We start from the raw sequence: 27,409 nt of genomic DNA on the forward strand, positions 1-27,409 counted from the left end.
CACAGAGAGAGAGAGAGAGAGAGAGAGAGAGACAGAGAGAGAAAGACAGAGACAGAGACAGAGACAGAGACAGAGACAGAGAGAGAGACAGACAGACAGACAGACAGACAGAGACCCAACAACAGTAGAATTTGATCCCAGAGTCTAATGCTCCTAGCCAGGCCTGAAAAACATCAACAACAGAAGTCTTAGCTGGGTACTGGTGTTGTACTCCTTTGATCTGAGCACTCAGGAGGCAGAGGCAGGCAGATCTATGAGTTCAAGGCCAGCCTGGTCTACAGAGTAAGTTCCAGGACAGCCAGAGCTGCACAGACAAACCCTATCTTGAACCCCTTACCCTAAAAAATGAGGCTGAGGCAGGTAGATCTCTGAGTTTAAGGCCACCTTAGTCTACACAGTGAGTTCTTAACCAATCAAAGTTATACAGTAAAAAAGGAAATTTTATTTCTTTATTTTTATGTGTGTGTGTGTGTGTGTGTGTGTGTGTGTATACACATATGTGCCACTATAAGCTAGAAGAAAGCTCCAGAAGATCCCTGGAACTGGAGTTAAAATTGGTTGTGACTACTCGATGTGTGTGCTGGGAACTGAACCCTGGTCCTTTGACAGAGCAGCAAGAAGTCTTAATGGCTAAGTGTTTCTCCAACTTTTCTATGTGCTTTTAATTTTAAATTCACACCTTTGGGGGCTGGTGAGAAGGCTCAGTCACAAAGGCTTGCTTTGTATTATGAGAACGCGTTTCCATCTCCAGCAACCAAGTATAAAAACTGGGCCCAGATGTGCAATCGAGAATCCCTGGGGCCAGGTAGCCAATAAATCTGTGGAATCGGTGAGCATCAGATTTAGTGAGAGATACTGTCTAATAAATAAAGTGGAGAGCAATTGAAAAAGACAATGTCAATCTCTCATCTCCATACATGTGCATGCATGCACACCTGCACAGGAACATTTACACAGGATAGAGGTTGATCTGCCCATTCTAGAGAAATGACTGAATGGCCCCCTCTCCTATTTCCCAGCCATGAGGTTTTATCTCCAGACTTTCCCTTGTTTTGGCCAGCCTCACATGGTAGGACAGGTGTTATTAATTTGAACTTCATAGTTCTATTAAGAAACCTTTACTAATTGCTACCACACTTAAGAAGTTAATTAGCCAAGGATAGAATCTATAATAGCACTGGGACAACCAAAATGAGGGCAGACATCCCAGTTCCTCTCCACACATGTTATTCATGGAAAGAGCAAGACACAAAGTGGCTCCTTGCAGATGTAGGCTGTGAGAGAATGAGAAAGACTGGGAGAGCTTTGGCAATAAAAGCACTGCTCTTCCAGCAGATTCCAGTTCTATTCCCAGCACCCACATGGTGGCTCACAACAGCATGTAACTCCACTCCCAGAGGATCTGGTGCCTTCTTCTGGCCTCCTTCAGCACCAGGCTAATACATGGTATACATACATACATTCAAGCAAAGCATTCATACACATAAATAGTAATTCCAAATGAATCTAAATAAAATTATGAAGAGCAATATCTAAAGACACCCCCTCCCAATCTCTCTTGAGACAGAGAATCTGTCTCGAGAACTCTATGGAGAACACAGACTAGTCTTGAACTCACAGAGATCCACCTGCCTTTGCCTCCCGAGTGCTGGGATTAAAGTTGAGCACCACTCCACCCTGCCTTTTTTTTTGTTTGCTCTGCCCACAAACAGAGGCCTTAAGCAAGTTTAAAATTTTTATTTGGTGGAAGAGGTCTTCTTCCAGTGCTAAGAACTGAAACCAAAGGTCACATCCCCAGGCTCTGGCTCTGTGACCTAGAGTCTCGCTATGCAAGGGCTAGAGAGAGGTAGCTCAGGGGTTGAGAGCACTTGTCACTTTTTGTGATGGTTTGTATATTCTTGGCCCAGGGAGTAGCCCTATTAGGAGGTGTGGCCTTGCTGGAGGAAGTCACTGTGGGGATGGGCTTTGACACTCCTCCTAGCTGCCAGAGAGATTCAATCTTCTAGAAGATGAGGATATTGAACTCTCAGCTACTCCTACACCATGCCTGCCCTGATACTAATGGACCACACCTCTAAGCCTGTAAGCCAGCCCCAACTAAATGTTGTTCTTATAAGAGTTGCCTTGGACATGGTGTCTGTTCACAGCAGTAAAACCCTAAGACACGCTTACAAAGGATTTGGGGTTAAGAGTTTCTAGCACTAGGCATTCCTGAGGGACAAATACATACATGCACCTGGGAGGCAGAGACAGGCCAGCCTGTTCTATAGAGTGAGTTCCAGGAGATCAAGCTACATATTGAGACCCTGTCTTAGGGGAAAAAAAATAAAATAAAAAGGAGGATGAAGCAATGAGTCACACTAGCCCTGGTACAGGTTGAAAATCCCAATGTTGCCCAGGCTGGCTTTGGTTTTGTAGCTTTGGGTTTGGAGACCTCCTGTCTCAGCCTCCAGTGTTGGGACTAAGGGCCATCCAATCTATCACCAATCCTGTCCAGTTTACTTCATTGCTATCCCAAGATACTGTTAAACCTGACTTCAGTCACAGCTCCAGCTTGGTTCTCACTGACATTACTGATCAGAACTACTGGTCATGCTCCCGAGATGGTCTATTTACCCCCAGGAAACCTCTTATCTCTCTCCAATCTCATCACACCATTAAGCCTGAGGGATCAAGTCATCTTCTGCATCACATTCTAGAGGCGAGAGAAGACTTTCGCTGGCTTCCTATTAATTTTAAAGTAAAAAGCTTCAACTTCCTGCAAATCTTCATGACCTCCAGATTCATCCCATACTATACTCACTTTAAGCGTTCTCTCTCTCTCCCCCCTCGCCCACACACACACACACACACACCGGCTCTTTGTGTCTCCGTCATCTTTGCGACTGATACAACCTGCTATTCTGTGCAGAACGTTCCCCCTTCCTCTCTTCCCCTAATTAGAACTGTCCCATCAGATAGGAACCGCTCAGACATCTTTTCCTTTGAAAAGCCTTCAAGCTTATATTAGCAACTCATAGCATGAGGCATCGCTCGTTTAGGCAGTCTTCCGATCAACTGGGGAAATTTGTTTAACACGTTTCCCGCACCCTGAGGTAGGGGACCAGATTTCTCCATAATGACCCCCTCCCAAACGCACTGCACAATAAATATCATTTGGATCACTTTCGAGAAGGCCTGGCACGCAAGCATGAACATTCCATTTCTCAACTCAATTGTGCTTTGGAAGAACCATCTGATACTTTCCTCATCGCTGGCTGTCTCGGGGACATAAATTAAAGCCCTTTAAAAAGACGGCTAAATCAGTGACAACAACTAAGTCCGCCGCCTCAGCCAAGCCCGGCACTGAAGCCTGGAGACCAGGAGTCGGGCCAGCACAGAGCTGGACGCAGAATTGGCATCCTGCAGAGCAGCTGTCAAGGGATAGGCGGCCTGAGGGTTGGAGTCCTGCAGCCAGAGATCCCAAAGCTCCGCTCCAGCCTACCAAGGGACTTCTCTTTCCGGCGACACCCCCTGCCACCCCAAGCTGCTAAGACTGACAGCTGAAAATGGCAGGCTCAGGCCTACCACCGCCTCGCACCTTCCAGATTGGAACATCCACCCGCCTGACTCCCCACACACTCACTCGGCGTCCGCCGCGCCTAGCAGGACAGCCGCTGCTGCTTCATCGCTAGGAACGCCGTACCAGCTCCGCTCGTTCTCACCCACAATGCACTGCGCGCCCGAGGGGCGGGGGAGAACGCCAGCTCCGCGACCCAATCCCGGAGTTGCGTTCTCGTGACGTAATCAGGACAGGACCAATCACAAGAGTGTATTCAGAGGGAGTTGCAGAAGGAAATGTTGGAAGCCAATTGGTTGCTCCTCTCCGGAAGTTCTGGAGGAAGAACTCAGTCGGAACCAATTGCGCGGCGCCTCGGGCCGGCGGCGCGGTCGGTGGCGGCGCCGAGGAGAGTGGCTGCCGCCATGATCGAGCAGCAGAAGCGTAAGGGTCCGGAGCTACCCCTGGTTCCCGTCAAGCGGCCGCGACATGAGTTGTTGTTGGGAGCGGCAGGAGCCGGCCCCGGAGCCGGGCCGCAGCAGGCGACTCCGGGGGCATTGCTGCAGGCGGTAAGTGGGGAAGCATCCCGCCTTTGGCCCTCCGCCCCTCTTCCTAGGGATGGTGTCGGCTCTGAGGGAACGGAAAGACAGTGAGCCTGAAGTTAAAATAGGCCTCTGTGAAGGTGCCTGGTGTTCTGTGTGTGGTTTATACGTGTTTCCCTAGGAGACGCCTGTTTTCAGCCCTTCAGTGGCATTGAATTCGTTTAAAACCTTGGCCTCAAAATCAAGACCCAAGCTTCCGCATCGATTTAGCATAAAAGAAACATTTCAGGAGAGTTTGCAGAGTGGACGAATGAATGAGAGGGAAAGCAATGGAAATTAATCATAGTGGCTCGCTTTGCTACCTGGCACAACCTTTTTCTTTCTCTGCAATTATAATTGTAATTAACATTCTTTGGTTCTTCTCTTGGATATTTTGCGTGTGAAATTTCCGTTAACCTTGGTGCCAGACTAGAAGGAGCTGTTACTTTGCAAATAGGGAAAGCAAACTTTTTTGAATCAGAGTCCATGCTCCTAACTACATGTCTTGTAAAATAGTGATCACACTTGCCATCCTATATTCGGTTCAGATGAGGAAATAGATGTGTACCTCCTGCCCCAACTCTTAAACCAAATCCTGTTGTTGTGGTCCTTAAAGTGAGCAAGCCGCGTGGGGCTGTAGTTCCAGCTTCCAGAAGACTGACAAAAATTTGAGGGAAGGAATTGGAAGCCAACCTGCACAACATAGGAAGATCCTGTCGCCCTCCCCCCACAAAAAGTTGGACACACACATTTATAATCACTGCTCAAGAAGCTGGAGCCTACGACCTAGGGCTCCAAGCCAGTGTAGACAATTATGGTAAAATCCTGTTGAAAGAGAGAAGAGAAGAGAACTGTGTAACCATAATTATTTTTTTTTTTACCTTCTGGTTAAAACCATTTTTATGTCATCTGACGTCACTGCAGGTAGAGCTTAATTTAGTATTCCTGGTTTTTGTCTTTGAACCAAGGATTGGTTATTAATCCAGTAGCCAGGGGAATCATGGGAATATTGTCATATGGCATACCCTGCTGAAAACATTGTGTTGGCTTTCTATTGTGAGATTAAAAAAAAAAAAATCAAATTCTCTGTAATAATCCCCTCCTTACCTTGCTCGTCTACCAGTTTTCTGGCATATCACGTGGCTCAAGATACCAACATATAATGCTCTTACTTTTCTTTGGTGCATTTGCTGGAATATTCTTTTAAATGCCCACATGGTCAACTGTTTGCTCTTTCAGATCTTTGCTCAGACACCAAGTTTTCAGAAGGGCTTTCCTGGCCACTGTGTTTCAAATTGGAATGTCCTGTATTCTGGAACTCACACTGTCTCTTCCCATGCTACACAACACTGGGTGCTTTAGTTGGCTTTGTTTGTCTTTCTCTCACTTTCCACTAGAATGCAAGGTCTATTGTTTTACAGAGTGCTGTTTTCTCCAGTGCCTAAATATATTAGGGGTGTGTGTGTGTGTGTGTGTGTGTGTGTGTGTGTTTCATGTGTGGGGAGGGGGGACTCAGTGGCCAGACAAGGATATTGGATCCTCTGAACCTGAACTTACAGCCCTTGAAAGCTGCCCGTTGTGGATGCTGAGAACTGGACTCAGGTACTTCAGAAGAGCAGTAAGTGCTCTTAACCACTGAGCCATCTCTTTAGCCAACATGTGATGATCATGGTACATTATTTGCATTTATGGATATTTCAAAATGAAACCCATTGCTTTGTATAGATAGTACATGATAATAAAAATAAGTAAGTATGCTGGAATCTGCTAAAGAGATTTCAGGATTATTGGTAGTACACTTGTTCTTATTTGATGAGTAAGATTGCCTAGGCGTAGTCTCTAAGACCATAATCAAATCTACTTTGCTAAGCCTGGCATAGTGATACACACTTGAAATACCAGTACTTAGGAGGACTGAAAATTTTAAGACCAGCCTGGGCTACATATTAAGACCCTGCTCATTCCCCCAAAATCTATTTTGCATGACAAGTTGTACCATACAAGGTTTGTCAAAGCTGGGTGAACTTGAGACAGGAAAACGGTGACCAAAATTAAGAATGTTACTGTACTCCAGAGCTTCGTCTCTTTGGGGAAAAAGAAAGGTATAAGCGATGATGTGAGAGAGGCAAGTTCAGGCAGTGATGGGGCTTTGACAGCGTGCCCTGGAGCTAGTGGAATACTGGTGGGGGGGGGGGGCTCACTCAAAGTAGTTTAGTTTGAGTGATGAAAGACAGACTCTGGGGAGGAAATATTTAAAAGATACAAAATAAGGAAGGTCTCTTGTGAAAGACATCTTGTTAAGATCCTGAAGCATAAGTGAATTCAAAATAATCAAGTCAGAGTTGACTGTGGAACAGAAACAGCCTTAGGAAGGAGAGAGCACATTGGGCATATGCTGGACTGTCCAAGGGATTATCCAGAGAGCTCTGTGAGAAGGGGTGCTATCCCTGACCCAGATGATATGCGCTGCCCCAGCTTTCCTTTGCCTGTTGACAGTGGCTGCCTCACACTTGTCTTTGGTTTAGGGACCGCCAAGGTGTTCTTCCCTTCAAGCTCCAATCATGCTGCTCTCAGGACACGAAGGAGAAGTGTACTGCTGCAAATTTCACCCCAATGGATCCACCCTGGCTTCTGCTGGATTTGACCGGCTAATACGTAAGGCACATTTTTTTTGTTTGTTTTTGTTTTTCGAGACAGGGTTTCTCTGTATAGCCCTGGCTGTTCTGGAACTCACTCTGTTCACCAGGCTGGCCTCGAACTCAGAAATCCACCTGCCTCTGCCTCCCAAGTGCTGGGATTAAAGGCATGCACCACCACGCCCGGCAAGGCACAATTTTTGAACTGGAGTTACTTACAGCTCTCTGCTAATAATGATCTCTTTAATTTTGAGTGCCATAGAAGTCCTCAGACATCAGTCTAAATTGGCAAGTTAAACTATAGTCATGCTAAAGCAGGCATGTGTTCTGGTACAACCTTAGGTCCATGTAGTAAATAAAAGGAAGGAAACGTACTATTTGGAAAGTAGGTAACTTTGGTTGGAGTTATATATTCTTTGCTCTCTTTCTCTCCTTTTCTCCCCCTTCCTCCTCTCTTTCCCTCCTTCCCCTCCTTCACTCTCCTTCTGTCATGCTCATGTAGCCCAGACTGACCTTAAACTGGCTATGTAGGCAGAATGACTTTGGAATTTCTAATCCTCCTGCCTCTGCCTCCCAAGTGTTGGAATTACAGGCCCATGCTACCAAGAACGTGCATATGTATGTGAGTGTGTGTGTGTGTGTGTGTGTGTGTGTGTGTGTATATTTTTTTAAAGATGTATTTATCTTTTATTTATATGAGTACACTGCAGCTATCTTCAAACACACACTAGAAGAGTGCATCAGATCCCATTACAGATGGTTGTGAGCCACCATGTGGTTGCTAGGAATTGAACTCAGGACCTCTGGAAGAGCAGTCAGTGCTCAGTTAGACACTGAGCCATCTCTCCAGCCCTCAAAATATATTTTTCATGGAGACAACTCTTGAGCTGATTTAGCAAAAGCATCAGTTTGGTTTTAATGGGTGAATCTCTGAGTTCAATATCAGCCTGGTCTACCGGAGGAGTTCCAGATCAGTCAGGTCTACAGAGAGAAACCCTGTCTCAAACAAACAAAAACCAAAACCAAAAAAACAAGTTGGTGAGATGGCTCAGCAGGAGCACTGGCTGCTCTTTCAGAGGTCCTGAGTTCAATTCCCAGCACCCACATGGCAGCTGGCAACCATCTGTAACTCCTCTTCCAAGTGATCTGACATCCTTACACAGACCTATTTGCAGTTAAATCACCAGTATACATAAAATAAAAATCAACTATTTATAAAACAAAAGAACAACAACAACAAAAAAGACTACTTGCTGCTCTTTCGGAAGACCTAAGTTCAGTTTCCAGCACCTGACATCATGACACTCTGTAATACAGTTCCAAGGCATCCAGTGTTCTGACCTCTGAGGGAGTGAACACACACACACACACACACACACACACACACACACAAACATCTGCAGATAGTGCTCTTGGAGAGGGCCCAGGTTCAGGTCCTACTAGCTACATGGTGGCTCACATTCGTCTGTAACTCCAGTTTCAGGGAATCCAACTCCCTCTTTTGGCCTTCATAGTGTTCAGGCATGCTGTGGTACTCATATATACTCGCAAGCAAAATACATAAAATAAAAATAAGCAGATCTTGACTAATAAGGCTGAGAAAACAGCTCAGTCAGTTAGGCCCCGAGTTTAGTTTTCAGAACCTGTATAAAGCCAGGTAAGGTGGCGTGTACTTGAACTCTCGGCTCTGGGGAGGTGGACAGGTAGATCTGGCCATCAGCTGGCCAGCCTAGTCTACTTGGTGAGTTTCTGACCTTGAAAGATCTATCTCCTAAAGAAAGGTGCATGGTGCGTGATGGACAGCACCAAAAGTTGTTCTCTGGCTTCCTTCCATTCCCCTGCACTTACTTTCATCCACACCTGGGTACACACACACACAAACAGGCTGTAGTATCAGGAAAACTGATCTAATTGATGAATCAATGTTGTTCCATGGGTGTATAATTTCAGAAAGACTTCAGATATTTTCCAAGAAACATTTTTCTGGCTGATGATGGCTTTTCTTGTCTTCCTAACAGTGTTGTGGAATGTCTATGGAGACTGTGATAACTATGCTACGTTGAAGGGACACAGTGGAGCAGTGATGGAGCTGCACTATAACACAGATGGCAGGTGAGTGAGTGGTCCACATCTGAAGTGACAGCTGCTTCCCACAGTATTGCTTAGCAGCCTTTACCCATCAGCCCTGAGCTCTGTCTCTTGGGAGACGTTCTCAGAAACTGGTACATATTAGCGGGGCACAGTGTTGTAATCATGAAATTTCAGACTGAGAAAGCTGAGGCAGGAGAAGCACGGTTTTAAGGCCACAGGGGCGATGTAGTGTACACTTAAGAGCACATCATCATTTTCTCCCATCCACCAGTGCTCAGACCAGTACTGAGTCATAAAGCAAATGTCACTTGAAATTAGCTCTTTACGTTTTTTTGGTTTGGTTTTTTTGTTTGTTTGTTTTTTCGAGACAGGGTTTCTCTGTATAGCCCTCGCTGTCCTGGAACTCACTTTGTAGACCAGGCTGGCCTCGAACTCAGAAATCCGCCTGCCTCTGCCTCTCAAGTGCTGGGATTAAAGGCGTACCTGGCTTTCTTTTTCTTTCTTTCCTTTTTTTGTTTTTTGTTTTTGTCAGTCTCTTGAGACCAGTTCTCTCCCTGCGTCTAGAGCTGAGTTGGTGAGCAGCGAGCCCCAGTGGTTCTCTCCTGTCTGCCTGTCAGAGAGCTAGGGTTACAGGTATGTGTGGCCATACCCAGTGTTTATGTGAAGATTTGAACTCTGGTCCTCATGCCAGCTAAGCCAGCTCTATCTCCATGGCCCCTGTTTTTTTCTCTCTGAATCAAAGTCTTGGTCATTTACTCAGTCTGACCTTGAATTTGCCATCCTTCTGCTTCCACTCCTGAATAACTGGGCCTGGGAGTGTATGACACTGCACCTGGCCTGTTTCACATTTCTGATCTCAAACTTCACAGTGCTACATTATTACATTGTGAATTAAAAACACATTACAAGGAGCTGGAGAGATAGTTTAGAGGCTAAGAGCACTTGTTCCTGAAGACTCAGTTTCAGTTCCCAGCACCCCAGCATCCACATTCTTGTCAGTAACTTCAGTTTCAGAACATCCAGTGCCCTCTTCAGGCCTATAGACACCGCACACACAATGCACACACTTACAAACATACCCTCTGGCATAAAATAGAAAGATTATTTTTTTTTCGTCAGCATTATAATGGGTGGTGTTGTGTGTACTCCATTCCCAGGTCTTGGGTGGTGGTGGGGCAGGAGCCTCTTGAGTTCAAGACCTGCCTGGGCTACATAGCATGGTCCTGTCTCAGAGAAAGAGAGCATTGTGAGATCAACTTTAACTTAGAAATCATTCCCAGAGACAGAACAAAGGATTGGAATTACTCACCTACTAAATCTAGAATTACCATGGTCAGCCTCATCTTGACCACAGCAGGTGGTGCTTAATTACTTCATCTAAGAGGGCATTGTATCCATATGTATCTCAAAAAGGGGACAAGATGAGTTGATAAACCTCTGTATTGTTCTTGTGGTGTAGAATCTAGAAGGTGAATAGGGTGGCCAAAGGTAGGATGAGGCACGCTATGGTCATGAGCTAAAGTCACAGTGCAGCAGGCAGTGAGCTGAAAGAACTTGACATGTTTTGGTGAGGGTTGGGGGGAGAGAGAGAGATGATTTTTGTCTTTTTTCTCTCTCTTTTGAGATTTATCTTCTTATGTATTTAGGTGTTTGCCCTTCGTGTATGTCTGTATACCACATGCATGCAGTACTTATAGAGGCCAAAAGAGAGCATCAGTTCCCCTGGAACTAGAGTTACAACCAGTTTTGGCCTGTTGCGTATGTGCTGGGAAACAAACTCAGGTCCTGTAGAAATGCAGCCAGTGCTCTTGACTACTCCAGTTCCTTGTTCGTCTTATTTTGTGTTCTCTTTCTAGCATGCTCTTCTCAGCGTCAACAGACAAAACTGTGGCGGTGTGGGATAGTGAAACAGGGGAGAGAGTGAAAAGGCTAAAAGGGCATACTTCCTTTGTGAACTCCTGTTACCCCGCCAGAAGGGGCCCCCAACTTGTCTGCACTGGCAGTGACGACGGTACAGTTAAGGTGGGTATTATCTTTCCGTGTTGCTGTCTAAGGTGGCATAATGTAATCTCTATCCTGTCTTCCTGCCAACATTCCAGAGCACACTTAAAATTTCCTAATTGAAATACTACTCTGCAGAATTCTATAGAATATATTGCTACTTAGAATCAATGGGCTGTGTGGATCTGACTCATGGCTCAGTGGTGAACTGTGACTTTGAGCAGCTCACTCTCCAAGCATTACTCCAAGCAAGCTCACTCTCCAAACATTTAGTTTGTTGGGGGTTTGTTTGTTTGTTTGTTTGGGGTGTTGTTGTTTGTTTTTGGTTTTGTTTGTGGTTTCTTTTGGAGACAGGATTTCTCTGTCTACTCTGTGTAGACAGGCTGTCCTGGAACTCATTCCGTAGACCAGTCTGGCCTCATGCATCACCACTGCCCTGCATACTTTGTTCACCCTTTGAACTTTATTAATAGTAATATAATTGCTTACAAGGTTATTGTGAAATTACAGATATCTAAAAAAGGTCAGCAAATGATCTCAGTCACCTACAGTGGGAATTTGCAGATCATGTAGTTGGATGATTGCCAAACTGTTCGTGTTAGGGTCACCTGAAGAACCTACTAAAAATACCCAGAGTAGAACTGGTGTACTGGCCAACCTCGGCTATGTAGTGAGACAGTCTCTAAAGATAGATAATAACAGTGAAACACCCAGAGTGGTGGTGAAAGTCAGAATGGCCATCCTGGGCTGTGTAGCCAGGCTCTCAAGAAAAGAACTCAATAAATGAATCGCAAGTAAGTAAAAAGTAATCAGAGCCTGCCTCAGTGAGTCTAGAATGGCCATGAAAATGTTTAAAATGTTACTCCACTGAAATTTTAGAACGCACTGATCTTACCCAGCATGCTCATTTTACAAACGAAAAAAATGGGGCCTTAGAAATAGAAAGGGGAAAAACAAGAATCAAGTCTCTCCAAGCATGATGCTTCATAATACCAAATGAATAGTGGGTTTCACTGTGACACTTTCATGCCTGTATCTCCTGAAACATCCATGTTCACACCATGCGCGCATGCACATGCGCACACGCACGCACGCACTATTCCCCCTTCTCTGGCTGCCACATCCTGGTCTCTTACTTTTTAATTATTTTTTTAAGATACACCTATTTTATGTGTGTGGATGCTTTATCTGCATGTTTCTATGTGGACAACATGCATGCCTCATCCTCTATAAGAACAGTAAGTATGGGGCTTGCCAGTCAGGAGCACTTGCTGCTCTTACATAGGGCCCAGGTTTGATTCCCATAGCCCTCTGTGACTCCAGTTCTAGGAGATCAGGTACCTTCTGACCTCCTTTGGCACTTGAGACAGAGTCTCAATAAGTTGTCCAGTTCAGCCCTGAACACTTTCTGCAGCCCAGGGCCTTGAACTGCAGCATTTTAAGTAGTTAAGACCATAGGCCTGTCTTAGTTAAGAGTTTCTATTGCTGGGATGAAACACCATGACCAAAAGCTTGCCCTTTGCCCTCATGTTTATGTGTCTAAGTTCCTGTGTATGTCTGTGTGTGCCAAGTCCATGCCTTAGATCCACAGCGATCAGAAGGCAACTGGGATTACAAATGGTTGTGAACCGCCATGTGGGGTCAGGGACTCAAACCCAGGTCCTTCTCAGTAGCAAAAAGTGCTCTTAACTGCTGAGCCATCTCCCCAGCCCCTTCAAAGTAATATTTTGTAATACAGGTAACATCTCATATCACTTAAAGACGTCTGCTTTTGCATAGTTTTTAATTTGAATTCTTTGAAGACATCAAACTTTTTTTGTTCTGGGAATGGGTTCTTGTGATTGGGTCTCACTAGATGGTAAGGAGGTCAGATCAGCGTGGACAGGAGGAGGACCCTCCTAAGGACAACCAAAGTGGGGAAGGCACCCAGGAAGGCAAAGAGAAAGTGGGAAATTGGCTGCATGTCTGGAGCCAGATCAAATATGTAAACATATTTAGAATCGCAGGAAGATATCTCACTCTTAAGAAAATGGAGTTTTTGGTACAAAAAAAAAGGGAGAGAAAATTAAAACAAGTCCTGTGGTACTATGTTCAAATATGATGAGTGTGAACTCTCATTTTCTTTCTATAGGTTGATAACCTTAATTGGGTTCTTATTGAGAATATACATTTTTGGGCAAGAGACAATACTCCAGAGGGATCAGTGTGTGAACTCCCAGTCTGCTGGGGACTAAGTGTAGGGCTGGGGAGATGGTGTGGGTGGTGTGGATCTTGCCCTGGGTTTGATCCCCAGCACTGCATGAATTAGGTGTGGCGCACACTGTAATCCCAGAGCGGGAGCAGTGAACTCATGAGGATAGGAATTTTGAAGTTATCATCAGCTTCTTGGCAAACTTGAGGCCAGCCTAGGGTGCACTGGACATTTTTTGAAAATACAAACAAAAAGGATGTAAATCTATGGGTATGCAGGCATCTATATTCTGAAGTAAATACATATTGCCCAGCTTTAGAAGAAACCTTTGGAGCAACGAGACCCTACTTGACCTACTGACAATCACCCAGGGCCTCAAGCATTTGAGGACGTGCTCTGCCCTGAGCCACAGAGTCCCAGCTTCATGGCCTGGTCTTTTCTATTTGTTTATTTTTTATTTTTGTTTTTCAAGACAGGGTTTCTCTGTATTGCTCTGGCTGTTCTAGAACTTGCTCTGTGGACCAGACTGGCCTTAAACTCAGAGGCCTGCCTCTGCCTCCTGAGTACTAGTATTAAAGGTGATGGAGAAGCCGGGCAGTAGTGGCGCACACCTTTAATCCAGCACTTGGGAGGCAGAGGCAGGCGGATTTCTGAGTTTGAGGCCAGCCTGGTCTACAGCTATGCAGAGAAACCCTGTCTCAAAAGAAAAGAAAAGAAAAGAAAAGAAAAGAAAGAGAAGAGAAGAGAAGAGAAGAGAAGAGAAGAGAAGAGAAGAGAAGAGAAGAGAAGAGAAGAGAAAAGAAAAGAAAAAAAGAGAAAAGAGAAAGGAAAAGAAAAGAAAAGAGGTAATCAAGAGCATCACACACCTGACTTGCTTATTTATTCATTCATGTGTTCATTTATTTATTTTAAAGTTGCATCTTGATCTTTAAATACCATTTGCCAGTAAACAAAACCTGGGCTCTTAGATTAGACCTAGTCAGGGAAAGTGCTTTAAGATGAGCCTAGGAGCTGGAGAGAAGACTCAGCCATTAAAGGCCGGCCTCGGAGCCAAGCGGCCAAAAATACAAGATGAGCCTAGAATATCTTGTACAAACATTTCTAGGCAAGTAATGCATTTGAATGTTATTAGTAATGAGGCAGAACTGTGATCCGTTTGTATTAACATGATAAAGATGTCTGTGATATCTTTATATCACAGAAGATAACAAGTCTTCAGTCTCACTGAGGCAACATCAAACAAATGCAAACGAAGATTTCTGTGGTCTTCAGAAGTGCCGGGGCCACAAAAGTCAAAGAGAAAAAACCATGACAAATTTAACACATAATTCCAAACTGACTTGGCGGGGGGGGGGGGGGGGGGGTGTTGTTAACGGTTAAGCTTGAACAGTATTTGTCAACTTAATTTCTTCATTTTGATGGTACATTGAGGTTAAGTAGGAAAACATCTTTGGGACAGGCACTAGGGTGTGTTCAGGAGGATAGGGCATTAATTAGGTCAGCATCTTGCTCTAAAATGATTTTAGGGAAAAAAGAGAAAAAATTTTATAACTTTTTAGTAAGCTTGTGATTATTTGAAGATTTTTAAATTATTTTAATCAAACTTTAAGTTGCTACCATACGTTTTAGGTTAAAGGCAGATTGATGCGGGGCGTTGGGGCCACACTCCTGTAATCCCAGAGACAGGAGGCTGAGGCAAGAAAATGGTGAGTTTCAGACTAGCCTGGGCTCCAGAGGAAATCCCTACCACAAAGAAAGGGGAGGGAGGAATAAAGGATAAAGATTATCTGTTGAGACAAAGATGGAAGAAAGAAAGGTTCCTGTCTGGGAACTGGATTCTCAAGGCCTTGGCTTCTAAGCCAAGGAGTCTGGACTTTTCTGGAGGATTAGATAGCTAATATCTGTAGGAAAACAAGGAAGTACTATTTGTTTTCTATGGATTTTTTTTTTCTTTTTTGAGATAAACTTAAATTCACCCTGAAATCTTATACAATAAGAGCAAGACTCAGTCTGTGACTCAATGTAGAGACCATGCCTGGCATGCACAGGTATACCTAGTATTTAAATAAAGGAAATAAAAACTAAAATGACTGATACCCAAAAATTTCATCATCTCCCAAGAAACCCTAACCCTGTTAAGAAGTCGCTCCTGTTTCCATCCTATATTCAACTCCCGGCTACTGCCTTTGGGTCTAATCGCCTTCTCGGGTTGTTTCCTACAACTAAAATGAGACAAGCTACAATCTTAGTGTCGGGGGAAGATCTCAAATTTGAGGCCAGCCTTGGCTGTTTTTCTGTGCAGTGTGATCCATGATAGCTGTAATGAATGATCTATGATAGCTGAACCTTTGGATTCTAATGAGTGAGTTTATTAAGTACAGAACAAGCACACGTAAAAGAACAAACAGTATGTAACAAAATATCCTCAAATCGGTTCATAATGGCCATCCGAGACCTGAGGTGGCCTGCCTGAGAAAGAGACAAAGGAAATTGTCAAATCCAAGCTCACATGACAGCCCTGCAGCAATGGACTAGGGAAGTTGAGGCAGTCTGCTGGAGTTCATACTGAGTGTTCTCCTATGGCTGAGTTCCTGGCTTCTGGTTCCCATGATGGGCATTTTTATATCATGGGATAATCAGTAGTGACCCCTATTGGCATTGGTTACCTTCTCAATGTTCTCAAGGCACAGGGTCAGTTTTCTTAGCTGCTACTTCTCCATCTCCCCATTACAGAGCCAGCTTGACCCATGATGGGGATTTAGGGGAGATAACAGAAGAGTCCTCCGCTTCTGGAGTCCACTTACCCCAAGCACACTGAGGTGTACCAATGTAATTTACATGGTAGCTACATGATACAACAGACTCATCATATTTTCCGGGCTAAGGAAATGTGTTTTTTGTGCAAGTATGGGGACCAAAGCTCAGATACCCACCTCTAAGTGAGAAAGATGCTGAGCCTGGTGGCCTACTGTAATCCCAGTGCACTGGCGGTGGAGACAGGGAATCCATGGGATAAGCTGGCTTGCCAGACTAGCTGAAGTGACAAGCTTCAGGCTTAGTTAGAGACCACACCTCAGTCTGTAAGGTGGAAAGGCACCCAATGTTTTGAATTTTTTTTTTTTTTTTTTTTAGACAAGGTTTCTCTATGTAGCCCCAGCTGTTCTGGAACTCACTATGTAGACCAGGCTGGCCTCAACACAGAGTCCTGCCAGCCTCTGCAGTGTACCACCATGCCAGAGTAACTGTTTTTATTTGCATTTCTTTTATAAACTACCATGTTGAGCTTTTCATGTTCTTTTGGTGTAGGTTGGGTTTTTGTGCTGCCTAGTTTTCTGTCAGCTTGACACAGCTAGAGTCATTTGGAAGGGGGGACTTGATGAAACAGATGTCCTTGGGAAACGTGGCTGTAGGCAGCCTGTGGGGTAGCTCCTTGATTGATGATGTGGCCTTGCCTCCAGGTTCCCTTGCTGCTTGAAATCCTGCCCTGCTTTCCTTACTGACGGACTACTACTGGGAAACGTAAACTGGCATGAACCTCTGCAGGTTGCTTTTATCACAGCAATAGAAACCCTGACTAAGGCAGTTGTTTTGTTTTGAGGCAAGGCCTCGGGTGGGCCACCCAGACCCCACCTTGCACTGTAATAACTTCTCTTCCTGCCTCCACCTCTTCAGGATGTGTGGGGTATGTGCCTGTGCTTACACTCACACAGGTAAAAGCCACAGGTCAGTTTTCAGGGTTTTCCTCTTTTTCACGTACTCTGTGAGACAGTCTCTCACTGACTGACCTGGAGCTCATCTGTTGAGCAACCGTAGCCAGCTGCAAGCCTTGTGATCCTGCACCATCTCCCCAGTGCTGGGCACTACCCTGCCAGCTTGCTCGTGGGTGTTAGGGGTCGATCTGAACCAGGTGCTCATGTATCTAGCAAACACTTTTTTTAACTGAGCCATCTCCCTAGCCTTTTTTAATTTTTCACCTGTGTGTTTACTGGGAGAGTTGGGGAATGCACACCATGCTGTGCATGTGGAGGCCAGAGGACGGCTTGGAGGAGTCAGTTCTCTCCTACTGCGTGGACCGCAAGGGATCAGACGCTGGTCCTCAGGCTTGCGTTACCTGCTGAGTTATCTTACAGCCCTCTTGGGGGTTTGATCTCACTCTGGCCCTAGCTGATCTAGAATACTCTATGGTCTTATTGGTCCATATCCCATATCTTGTTTATTCTGTATTTACTGATACTAAAGACACATGCCACAGCTTGCATCAGAGTCTTTTGTTAAAGTGTGAATAAACAATGTGTGCCATCTGTTAATTTGCTATTTGTTTTGTGTGAGTCGTATATGCATATATGTGTCTCAAAATTAAGGTGAAGACCAGTAGAGAGCATGCATCCATACACACATGTGCATTCAGACACACACAAGCAGGCACTTGCACTGTGTTTTTTCAAGCTTTGGGAGGTTTTTGAAGGGGATGGGTTTTTTAGTTTGTTTGTTGGGTTTTTTTCTTTCTAATTCAGGTATTTAAATAGGCTGCTGTGTGGCCTAGAGAGCCTCAAACTCTTGAGCTTGAGCGGTTGGCTTCGTTCAGCCTTTCAGAAGCTGAGAACATAGGTACGCATTGTTTACTCACACTAACAAAAGGTCTGAGCTCAGCTGTGGTGTGTGTCTTTGGTACCAGCTACTTGGGAGGCAGAGACAATAGGAATCCTTGAGGCCAGGAGTTTGGGGCCCTATGCAGCAAACTGTCTATTTAGAGAGACAGAGTCTGAAAATATTACTATAATGACTTGTTCCACCAGCCTCCCATGTGTGAGAAACTGTGATCTCACTTCTTGGGCTACTTTTGTTTCATAATGAAAGTACTGGGGATGCTGTGAGATCAAAACAGTGTGGTTACAACCTTGCTAAGTCCACATCACCTGGCGTGCTGATTGAGTGCAGAGACTGGTTTAGAAACTTAGCTGAACACACATGGTCCTCTTTCTTGAGCAAGCAAGAAGTACAGTATGGGCATCATCTAGGTCTTATTTGTTTATATATGGTTTGTCTTTACGTTTTGCATACTGGTTTTGTTTGTTTAAGATTTATTTTATGTGTATAGGTTTGTTGTCTGCATGTCTTTCTGTCTGCACCACTTGCATGTCTGAGACCTTTGGAGACCAGAAGAGGGAGTCAGATCCTTTGGAATTGGCTGCTATATGAGTGCAGGGAATCATACGTGGGTCCTCTGGAAGAGCAGCCAGTGTTCTTAATCACTGAGCCATCTCTCCAGCCCATGTTCTGTTTATTTGAAAGTTTATCAGACATGTGGCCTTGTAGGCAAGCTCGGCTGTTTAGTAATTTGCTACTCTAGCTTGGGTGGGAAGGAGGTAACTTGGTGGACTTTGGTTTCAGGTGGGGAAGAGCTGAACTGCGGAGCATTAGCATGGGTCTAGTGTTTCCTGCTCATCTGAGGCTGAGTGGGGGGATGCGCTGTGACTGCCCTGAGAATGGTGTTACTGATGGTATTACTGTTTCTGCTTCAGCTTTGGGACATCCGGAAGAAAGCAGCTGTCCAGACATTTCAGAACACGTACCAGGTGTTAGCTGTGACCTTCAATGACACGAGCGATCAGATTATCTCTGGCGGAATAGACAATGATATCAAGGTATATTTGTTTATCTTTTACCTATATATCAGAAGCTGGTCTTTTTTAAATGTTGAGATTGCAGGAGTCTGGCACTTAATACCAACTAAAAGGAAGAAAGTGAAATTTACTTTCTTTCTGTTCTGTTCTAATCCTAAGTAAAGGTTGCATATAATAAATAAACATGCTTCTCTTGCTCTGTCCTATTGCTCTTGCTCCCCCTATTTCTCTCACTTTCTCTGTCTCTACTGCCCTCTCAACTAACTCCCCATGCCCTGAATAAACTCTATACTTTAAAAAAAAAATGCGCCGGGCATGGTGGCTCATGCCTTTAATCCCAGCACTTGGGAGGCAGAAGCAGGCGGATTTCTGAATTCGAGGCCAGCCTGGTCTACAAAGTGAGTTCCAGGACAGCCAGGACTATACAGAGAAAACCAAAAAAAAAAAAAAAAAAAAAAAAATGCTACCAAGAGTCAGGTGATTAGTATTAGTATGAAGTGTGAAATACGGGTAGAAGGGAACTGGGAAAAAGATAAGTGTATAGCCAGGCCTGGTGGACACTCATTCCTTTAACATCAGCACTTAGGAGGCAGAGGTAAATGGATCTGTATGAGTTCAAAGCCAGTCTGGTCTATGTAGTGAGTTCCCAAACAGAGTTACATAGAGAGACCCTGTCTGAGAAGGAAAGGGAAAGAGAGGGGAGGGGAGGGGAGGGGAGAGGAGGAGAAGGGAAGGGAGAGGAGGAAGAGAGGAGGGAGAGGGGGGAGGGGAGGAGAGGAGAGGAGAGGAGAGGAGAGGAGAAAGAGGGTATTCATTCCCTGACTAGACATTGTTTATTCATTTTAAATTATACTGTTTATATGCAAAGTGCAGAGAACAATTTGCAGTCAGTTCTCTTCTGCTCTCTGGGTCCTAGGGATTGACCTCAAACTGTCAGGTGTGGTAGCGGGTGCCTTACCTGCTGAGCCATCTCACCCCACTGAAGACATTGACAATTGTTTTGAGCTCTCTGGTCTAATGACAAAGGGATTAGTCTGTGACTGTCTGCCTCCATCCTTTCTTGTGGCTGGCTCTCTTTGACACTGTGGAAAGGAAGATTCCTTAAGCTTATCCAAGAAAAGACGAAAGACATCAGAGAAAGGCCATGAGTGTTTGGCCACGCAGTATCACTTGGGCTTACAAGAACTTGTCTTAGAATCTTGACCCAGCCCCACCATTTTCTAGTGTTGTGATTGCTACCTGGTCTTCAGCTCCTTTAAGCCCCAGTTTCCTCAAGTGAGCAGCTAAGGTAGCGAAGACTCAGTGTCTTCCCATGGTGTTGGGAGGTTCAGCCCTAGATGTGGCAAGTGCCAGATGACAGGCAGTTCTGGGGCTGCACTTGCTGTCTGCATCTGCCTATCTGAGTCTGTGAGGAGCTCAGAGACTATCTTGCCCCCTGTCCCTTTCTCCTTTGCTTTTACACACGCGCCCACACAGGCATCTTATGTGGCCCAGGCTTCAGGGCTGAGTCAAGCTTTCTATGTAGCTGAGGATGTCCTTCCCTGCTCCTCTTAGTAGAAACAGCCATGATGAAATGCTGAGAAGAAAATAGATGGCTGTAGCAGCAGTTCAGAGGGTAGAGTACTTCCATGGCATGCACAAAGCCCTGAACTTCATCTCCAGCTTCAAATACAATTGGGGGGATGAGGCCTGCCAGTAATCCAAGCAATTGGAAGTGGACACAGATCAGAGGATGTCCTTCAACATCGTGTTGCTGCCACTCTCTGGATTATACCTTCACAACAATACTTCTTGAAGGAGGTTGGTAGTGAAGATGGTGATAGCATTGTCTCTAGTATATGAGGAGTAGACAGACAGACAGAACCCAGAGTTTGGATCCATGGTCATACCCAAATTTATAAAAAGCACTTTGAAGAGTTTTCAGTACTATTTAATTTCTTCCTTCCTTCCCTTTCACTCTTCAGTCCCTTGTGCCCTGGTTGTTTCTAATAGGGGACCTCTGCTACTGTGGCTCTATAGCTGCAGTTCTTTGAAAGGTCACCTGTGATGGTTAGTATTGTTCCTTAACAGGTGGGTCTAGAATCTGCTGGGAGACTAGCTTCTGGGCATCCCTGTGAGGGATTGAAGGATTGGTTACTGTAATGTAGGGTACCATTCCCTGGGTCTTGGCCCACAGGTAAAGAAGCTAGCTAGCTGAGCACCAGCATCCTTGCTCTCTGCTTCCTGACTGCAGACACATTGCAACCAGTTGCCTCATGTCCCTCACTCCCCCACTGGGAGTACCCTCAGACCAGGAGCCAAATTAACCCTTCTGAAAATTGCTTTTGTCCTGTTAGTTTTACCAAGCAGCAGGAAAGTAGCTAAGACATGACCTGTTACCATTCCAGAGACAGGAGATAGGAGTTTAGTCCCTAGTGGCCATGCGGTGAAAGGAAAGAGCTCACTTGTGCAAGCTGTCCTCTTACCTCCATGACGGGCACACTCTCCAAATAAATGAATAAATACATGTGATGTTAATTTGGTATATACTTATTTTATGTTAGTGCTTGGGCTGGAGAGATGGCTCAGTGGTTAAGAGCACTTCCAGAGGTCCTGAGTTCAATTCCCAGCAACCACATGGTGGCTCACAACCATCAATAATGGGATCTGATGCCCTCTTCTGGCCTGCAGGTGTACATGCAGGCAGAGTGCTGTACACACCATTTAGAGATGTTAATGCTTACATAGATAGTGACTCACATCTATAATCTACAGTGCTAGTGTGGGGAGGCTAGGGCAAGAGGATCACAAGCTTGAGAGCAGCCTGGGCAACATAATAAGACCTTATCTCCAAAAGAAAACAAAAAACTGGTAAGTAACCAGAGATGGCTCGGTGATTAAGAGCACTGGCTGTTCTTCCAGAGAACCCAGGCTGAATTCTCATTACCCGCATGGTAGCTCTCAACTGTCTATAACTCCAGTTCCAGGGGATCTGACTCCCTCACACAGACATGCGCGTAGGTAAAACTATTGGATATGAAATAAAAATAAATAAACTACAGATAACCAGAGTGTAGGACAGTTTCCACCCCAAAATGTTTCCATTGTGCCCTTTGTGCGATGTCCCATCCTAATGTCTATCAGCCATTGTGTCTGTCCTGTACTTCCTTTTCCATATATGGAATATATTAGTGTGTACCTTTGTGGAGACTGGCTTCTTTTTAGTTAAGCTACAAGAATTTGATTATCCTATCTAAACCACAAGGACAGGCAGGCAGGCAGGCAGAACCATCTTGTGTTAATGATGTCTTTTGACTACAAACAATATGACTGCTGCTGGTGGTCTATGAACCTTATGCAGTTTAGGTCTGAGGTCTGTTAGGTCCTTGTGTAGGAGTTTCCTATCTTCTCGGAAGACATCCTGTTACACCTTCTCGTAGGGCAGGTTCTTTGCAGAGAGTAAGTCCTAGCCATTGAATGTTGATATATGCCAGTTTTGCTCTGAAATTTGAACTTATCTCAAATATGAGGAATGTACAAATATAGTCCAAGAATATTGCATTTAAATTTAGCTCTGTATTCTAGAATATCCTTCCTGTGTTTCTGGAAAGCGTCCTGATTCTCATAGCAATGCAGTCTTATCTTTCTAAGCTAAGTCTTCTGGTTTGGGGTTCACAGTAAACCTGTACCTCTGACTGGTCTTGAACTCCTAGATACTTCTCTGCCTCTGCTTCTTGATCCTGAGATTTAAGGTGTGCACCACCATACCCAGCTTGTTTTGTTTGTTTGGGAGGCAGGTTCTGAAACCTGCATCTTCCTACCCGCACCTTCTGAGTGCTGGCGTTATAGGCATGCATTTAAACACTCTCAGTGGGTTTGTATGTGTGTGTATGTGTGCATGCATATGGATATACATCCTCAGGAGGCAGAGGAGAGTGTCTGATCCCTTGGAGCTAAATTACCTTGTGGCTGCTAGCCCCCCAGTGTCTGTCCTGGGAATGCATTGGGATGCTCTGAAGCAGTGCCTGCTCTTAATCCAGCCCCAAATTCAGATTTCTTACATCATATATGCATTACCCAACTCCTTTCTGAAAAAAAAAATAACTGCCTTCTTTTAGGGATGTCAGTTATTTTATTCATTTAGAAAAATTACATGGCAGTATTAAATGAAGATTTTTGTAATACCAATGACCTTCACAAAATTGCTAATCCTTTTTCTTGTGACATCCAGGCTATTTTTGTTAGTGTTAATGTTTATTTTTTACATATTTGCTTAATCGCCTATTATGTAAATATTTTTATATTTTGGCTTTAGAGTTATTTTTAGGAAATGCTCAATAAAATTTAGAGCCTGCCATGAACCAGGCATATGCAAAGCATTCTTATTTGTAATCTTTAGAATGAAAGAGCACTTGCCTGGTCTGCCTGAGCCCCTAGGTTCAATCTCTAGCACTACAAAACATATAAAAGACGGACAGACATGTACAGAAGATGTAGATCCTGTTGAGGCTGAGATGTGATTCGCTGGTGGTGCAGAGAACCCTGGACTTGAGCCTCAGCTATAACAGCAAAGAACAGGCACCTACATATTCTGTGTCTGTCATCAGAGGAGGCCCAGAAGGGTTCTTTGCATAAATATGCTTTCCTTTTCTTTTCTACATGTATGTATGCATATACACATATGTATGCATTGCTTCTATATTCATATATGTGACATAAGATAAAAATATCTTACACAGTGTTTTCCAGTTTCTTGTTTACTTTATATAATTTCTGGCTTTGTGTTCATTTTGTCTCATTGTCAGTTTTCCTGAGTGTCCCTGGTTGGCCTGGAGCTTACCGCAGTTCTGCCTCTGTTTCCCAAGTGATGCTCCTGAATACACCACTGTGTCCACCCTTGTGCACTTTTATTAGTATGAGGTTTTTGGGTTTTTTTTTAATTATGTTTCGAAACAAAAGTGCATTATATAGTTCAGAGTATGTTTTTCTTGATCCTGCCTCTCCCCACAAGGGACGCTCTTGACTTGGAGTGGGGGTGAGATGGTCTCATGGCCAAGTTAGTCTGCAGCTCTTGTGTTATTCAAACTGACTTCAAAATCCTTCTTCATCCTTTTCCTGAGTGCTGGAATTAGACATAAACCACTAAGCCTGCCATCTGGTTTTATGTAGGGTTTTTTTTTTTTCTCATTTCTTAAATTTTTAAATTTTAAATGATGTATATGAATGTTTTGCCTGTGTGTGTGTGTGTGTGTGTGTGTGCGCCAAGTACCAGAAGAGGCCACTGGGTCCCCCTTGGAATGATAATTACAGACAGACCCACTATGTCAGTGGTGGAAACCAAACCCAGATCCTACTCAAAGGCAGCAAACACCCTGACCCTCCAGCTGCCTCCACAGACTCCATTTGCTTGGTCTGTTTGTTACTGTTTTTAGGGCAAGGTCTCTCTGTGTAGCCCTGTTTGTTCTGGATTGGCTGTGTAGACCAGGCTGGCCATGAACTCACGGAGATCCATCTATCTATCTCTGCCTCCCAAGTGCTGGGATTAGAGTCCTGAGCCGCCACGTCCCAGCTTCTCTGCTGTTTTCCTCGCTCCTTTTTTTCCTTCTCTGGGACAGTGTCTGTGTCATTCTAGCTGTCCTGATGTGAGCTCACTATGTAGATCAGGCTGGCCTCAAAATCAGAGAGCTGGGATTAAAGGTGTCTGCCACCACACCTGGCCTTTCTCTGCTGTTTTTCAATTTGAATCCTGAATGTTTTGCATTTTTACAGGTCTGGGACCTACGCCAAAACAAGTTAACCTACACCATGAGAGGCCATGCAGACTCTGTAACTGGCTTGAGCTTGAGTTCTGAAGGATCTTATCTCTTGTCCAATGCAATGGACAACACAGGTAACTTTGGACAACAGCTGTTATGGGGCCTTTAGTATTAATGGTGTGCTTTGGGAAGTGGTGGTGCTCAGCTAGTTAAGCTACGGGTCTCGTCAAGCGTGATTACTTGAGTTTGACCCTGGGGTTCACATGATAAGGTCAGTCACTCCCACAAGTTGCCCTTTGACCTTCAAAGACATCCCATAACATGTGTATCTCCTTGTTCATTTGCAAGCTCTCTCCCTCATAGATGCACACACTAAAAAAATAAATCTTGTAAAAATATCTTTATTGGGAGTCTGGGGAGATATCGGGGTAGAGTGCCTAGCATGCATGAACCCCTGCACTCTCCAGCCACACAGCAGGACTGGAGGGAAGCTAAAGGAAGTGCAAGGGGAGAGGGCGCTGACAGTCAGCTAGGAGACCATTTACAGGAGGTGATCCAGAGCCCAGGGTTCTAAGACCAGGATTTAGAAGTCCCGCCCTAACTCTTGCGTGCAGCATAGCATACTCAGTTTTACCCACAGAGCTCCATGCTCAGGCTTCCTGCACAGGTAGTCAGGGCTGTGCTTCTCTTTCAGCACTGACGCCTGCGTCCTAACTTGATGCTAGAGACTTTGGCTGGTTAGCGCGGTGAAGTGGGTGGTCCTGGAAGCTGGCTTTTTTTTTTTTTTTTTGGTTTTTCGAGACAGGGTTTCTCTGTTTAGCCCTGGCTGTCCTGGAATTCACTCTGTAGACCAAGGCTGGCCTCGAACTCAGAAATCCCCCCACCTCTGTCTCCCAAGTGCTGGGATTAAAGGCATGCACCACCAACCCGGCTTCACTTGAAGCTTTCTTATGTGCTCTTTTCTGAGAGTTGTCTTCCCTCTGTAGCATTGGTATGAGACAAATTCCCCAGGAAACCATCTCACCATTCCGGGTTTCCCAGCACGTTCTCTTACCCTCTCCCTCTGCTTGTCACTGAGTTACAGAGTGGGAGGATGGCCTTGCAGTAATGACACGGACAGTGAGGTTGGAAAATGCCCTTGCTGTGCAGACCGTAGGCTGTGGAGACCAAAGCACAACTGGTTCTTGGCATGTAACAGATGCTCAGGAAATGGTTGTTGGATGGCTGGGCACCCTTACTTCCTGACTGTGTGCTGTGTGTAGCTGCCCTGGCTGTGTAATGGCTCTCTCACTCGTGTTCATAGTGCATGTTGTATGTTGTATGTGATCTTTGTCAGGGTGGATTTATCTTTGACTAGTCTAGCATTCTGAAAGTAAGGAACACAAGATTTCCCTACATAGTTGTTAGGAATTGCTTGCTGTTGTTATCCTTTAAAAAGGCTTATGGTTTTTAAAAGCTCAAAGTTAACCTCAGCTATGTAGTCAAGGTTACCCAGGGCTACATGAGACTGTATACACCCAAAAAAAAAAAAAAAAAAAAAAAAAAGCTGAAGTTTTGTTGGTAGTGCTTTTCTTAATTTTGCAGAGCAGGAAACCAAGATGTATTCTCACTTTACCTAGCATTACCCATATTTCTATATAAGATTGAAAATAGATTTCAGAGTTCATGTTCTCTAAGGCAGGAGTGTATGATAAAGCGCTCACCTGGTATATGTGAGGTCCTGGATTAAATGCCCAGCAACTGGCGGTGGGGAATAGTGTTAGGAGTCCTGGGGAGGAGGGATAGAGACCATTTGTCCTGGGCATGGGGAACAGTGTCGTGTGTCCTGAGGATAAGGACAGTGTCCTATGCCCTAGCCCTCACTATGGTGGTTTCTATCAGAATGCCCATCAAGCGAATGAGAAGGTGAAGTTGGGTTTCACTGACCTGCATCACAGCAGTCGGTGGAGGCTACGGAGGTGATGGCTCAGTCAGTAAAGTGCCTGCTATTCAGACCTGAGGACCTGAGTTCAGACATCTGAAAGCCCAGCTGCAAGGGATTCCCTGAGGCTCCCTGGCCAGCGAGTCTAGAGCTCAGAGGGTTTTAGGCTCAGTGAACCCCATTTCACTGAGCATGGTGCTTCACCTTTAGTCCCAGCACTTGGGAAGCAGAATCTGTGAGGTCAAGGTTAGCCTCATTGATCTCCATAGAGCCATGCTTCGACTCTTTAATACTCATGCTGTAGAGACCCCCAGCCATAAAGTTTTTTGTTTTTTTTTTAAAAGATTTATTTATTTATTATATGTAAGTACACTGTAGCTGTCTTCAGACACTCCAGAAGAGGGAGTCAAATCTCGTTGCGGATGGTTGTGAGCCACCATGTGGTTGCTGGGATTTGAACTCAGGACCTTCAGAAGAGCAGTCCAGTGCTCTTACCCGCTGAGCCATCTCACCAGCCCCCATAAAGTTATTTTGATACTTCATAACTGCAGTTCTGCTACTGTTATGAATAGAAATGTAAATAGTTTTGGAGATGGAGGTTTGTCAGAGGGATCCAGACCCACAGGTTGAGAACCACTGACAGAGCGTTCTAGACCCTCAGAGAGATAGGGAGATAGAGGGGCTTGTGGGCAGGCAGAGTCTAGCCTGTGGTATCTCCACACAAGAATGTGCTCACATTGTATGCCCAAAAATATTTTTCCTTTTATTCAATGTATACGAATGTTGCCCAGATCTGTTTGTGTACCTGATACCCTTAGAGGTCAGAAGGTACACTGAACCTCCTAGACCTGAGTTACAGGCAGATAGATGGTTGTAAGTCACAACGTGGGTGCTGGGAACTGGACCCAGGTGCTCTGCAAGACCAACAAGTCTTCCCCGCCCACCCCCCTTTGGTTTTCTGAGACAGGGTTTCTCTGTGTAGCCCTAGCTGTCCTGGAGCTCACTTTGTAGACCAGGCTGGCCTTGAACTCAGAAATCTGCCTGCCTCTGCCTCCCAAGTGCTGGGATTAAAGGCGTGCGCCACCACTGCC

The 27,409-nt window shown here is 44.9% G+C and overlaps 2 protein-coding genes across 4 annotated transcripts in view; one reads left to right on the forward strand and one right to left on the reverse strand.

Moving 5' to 3' along the window:
- Zcchc17 (zinc finger CCHC-type containing 17) overlaps nucleotides 1-3,710 on the reverse strand; it is a 41,853-nt gene extending 38,143 nt beyond the window's left edge. The window contains exon 1 of one of the 3 annotated variants that reach the window (XM_021200187.1): nucleotides 3,626-3,710. The gene's annotated coding sequence lies outside the window, so the exon portion shown is untranslated. The remainder of the gene's footprint in view (nucleotides 1-3,625) is intronic. The other 2 variants (XM_029539689.1, XM_029539687.1) reach the window with 2 other exon arrangements.
- A 185-nt stretch (nucleotides 3,711-3,895) lies between these two features.
- Snrnp40 (small nuclear ribonucleoprotein U5 subunit 40) overlaps nucleotides 3,896-27,409 on the forward strand; it is a 30,569-nt gene continuing 7,055 nt past the window's right edge. The window contains exons 1-6 of the mRNA XM_021200160.1: nucleotides 3,896-4,107; nucleotides 6,645-6,774; nucleotides 8,774-8,867; nucleotides 10,703-10,868; nucleotides 18,561-18,683; nucleotides 24,411-24,531. Coding sequence (XP_021055819.1) covers nucleotides 3,964-4,107; nucleotides 6,645-6,774; nucleotides 8,774-8,867; nucleotides 10,703-10,868; nucleotides 18,561-18,683; nucleotides 24,411-24,531 — 778 coding nt within the window. The 5' untranslated portion in view covers nucleotides 3,896-3,963. The remainder of the gene's footprint in view (nucleotides 4,108-6,644; nucleotides 6,775-8,773; nucleotides 8,868-10,702; nucleotides 10,869-18,560; nucleotides 18,684-24,410; nucleotides 24,532-27,409) is intronic.

This window comes from Mus pahari, chromosome 6, assembly GCF_900095145.1.
Source record: "Mus pahari chromosome 6, PAHARI_EIJ_v1.1, whole genome shotgun sequence".
Lineage (NCBI taxonomy): Eukaryota > Metazoa > Chordata > Mammalia > Rodentia > Muridae > Mus > Mus pahari.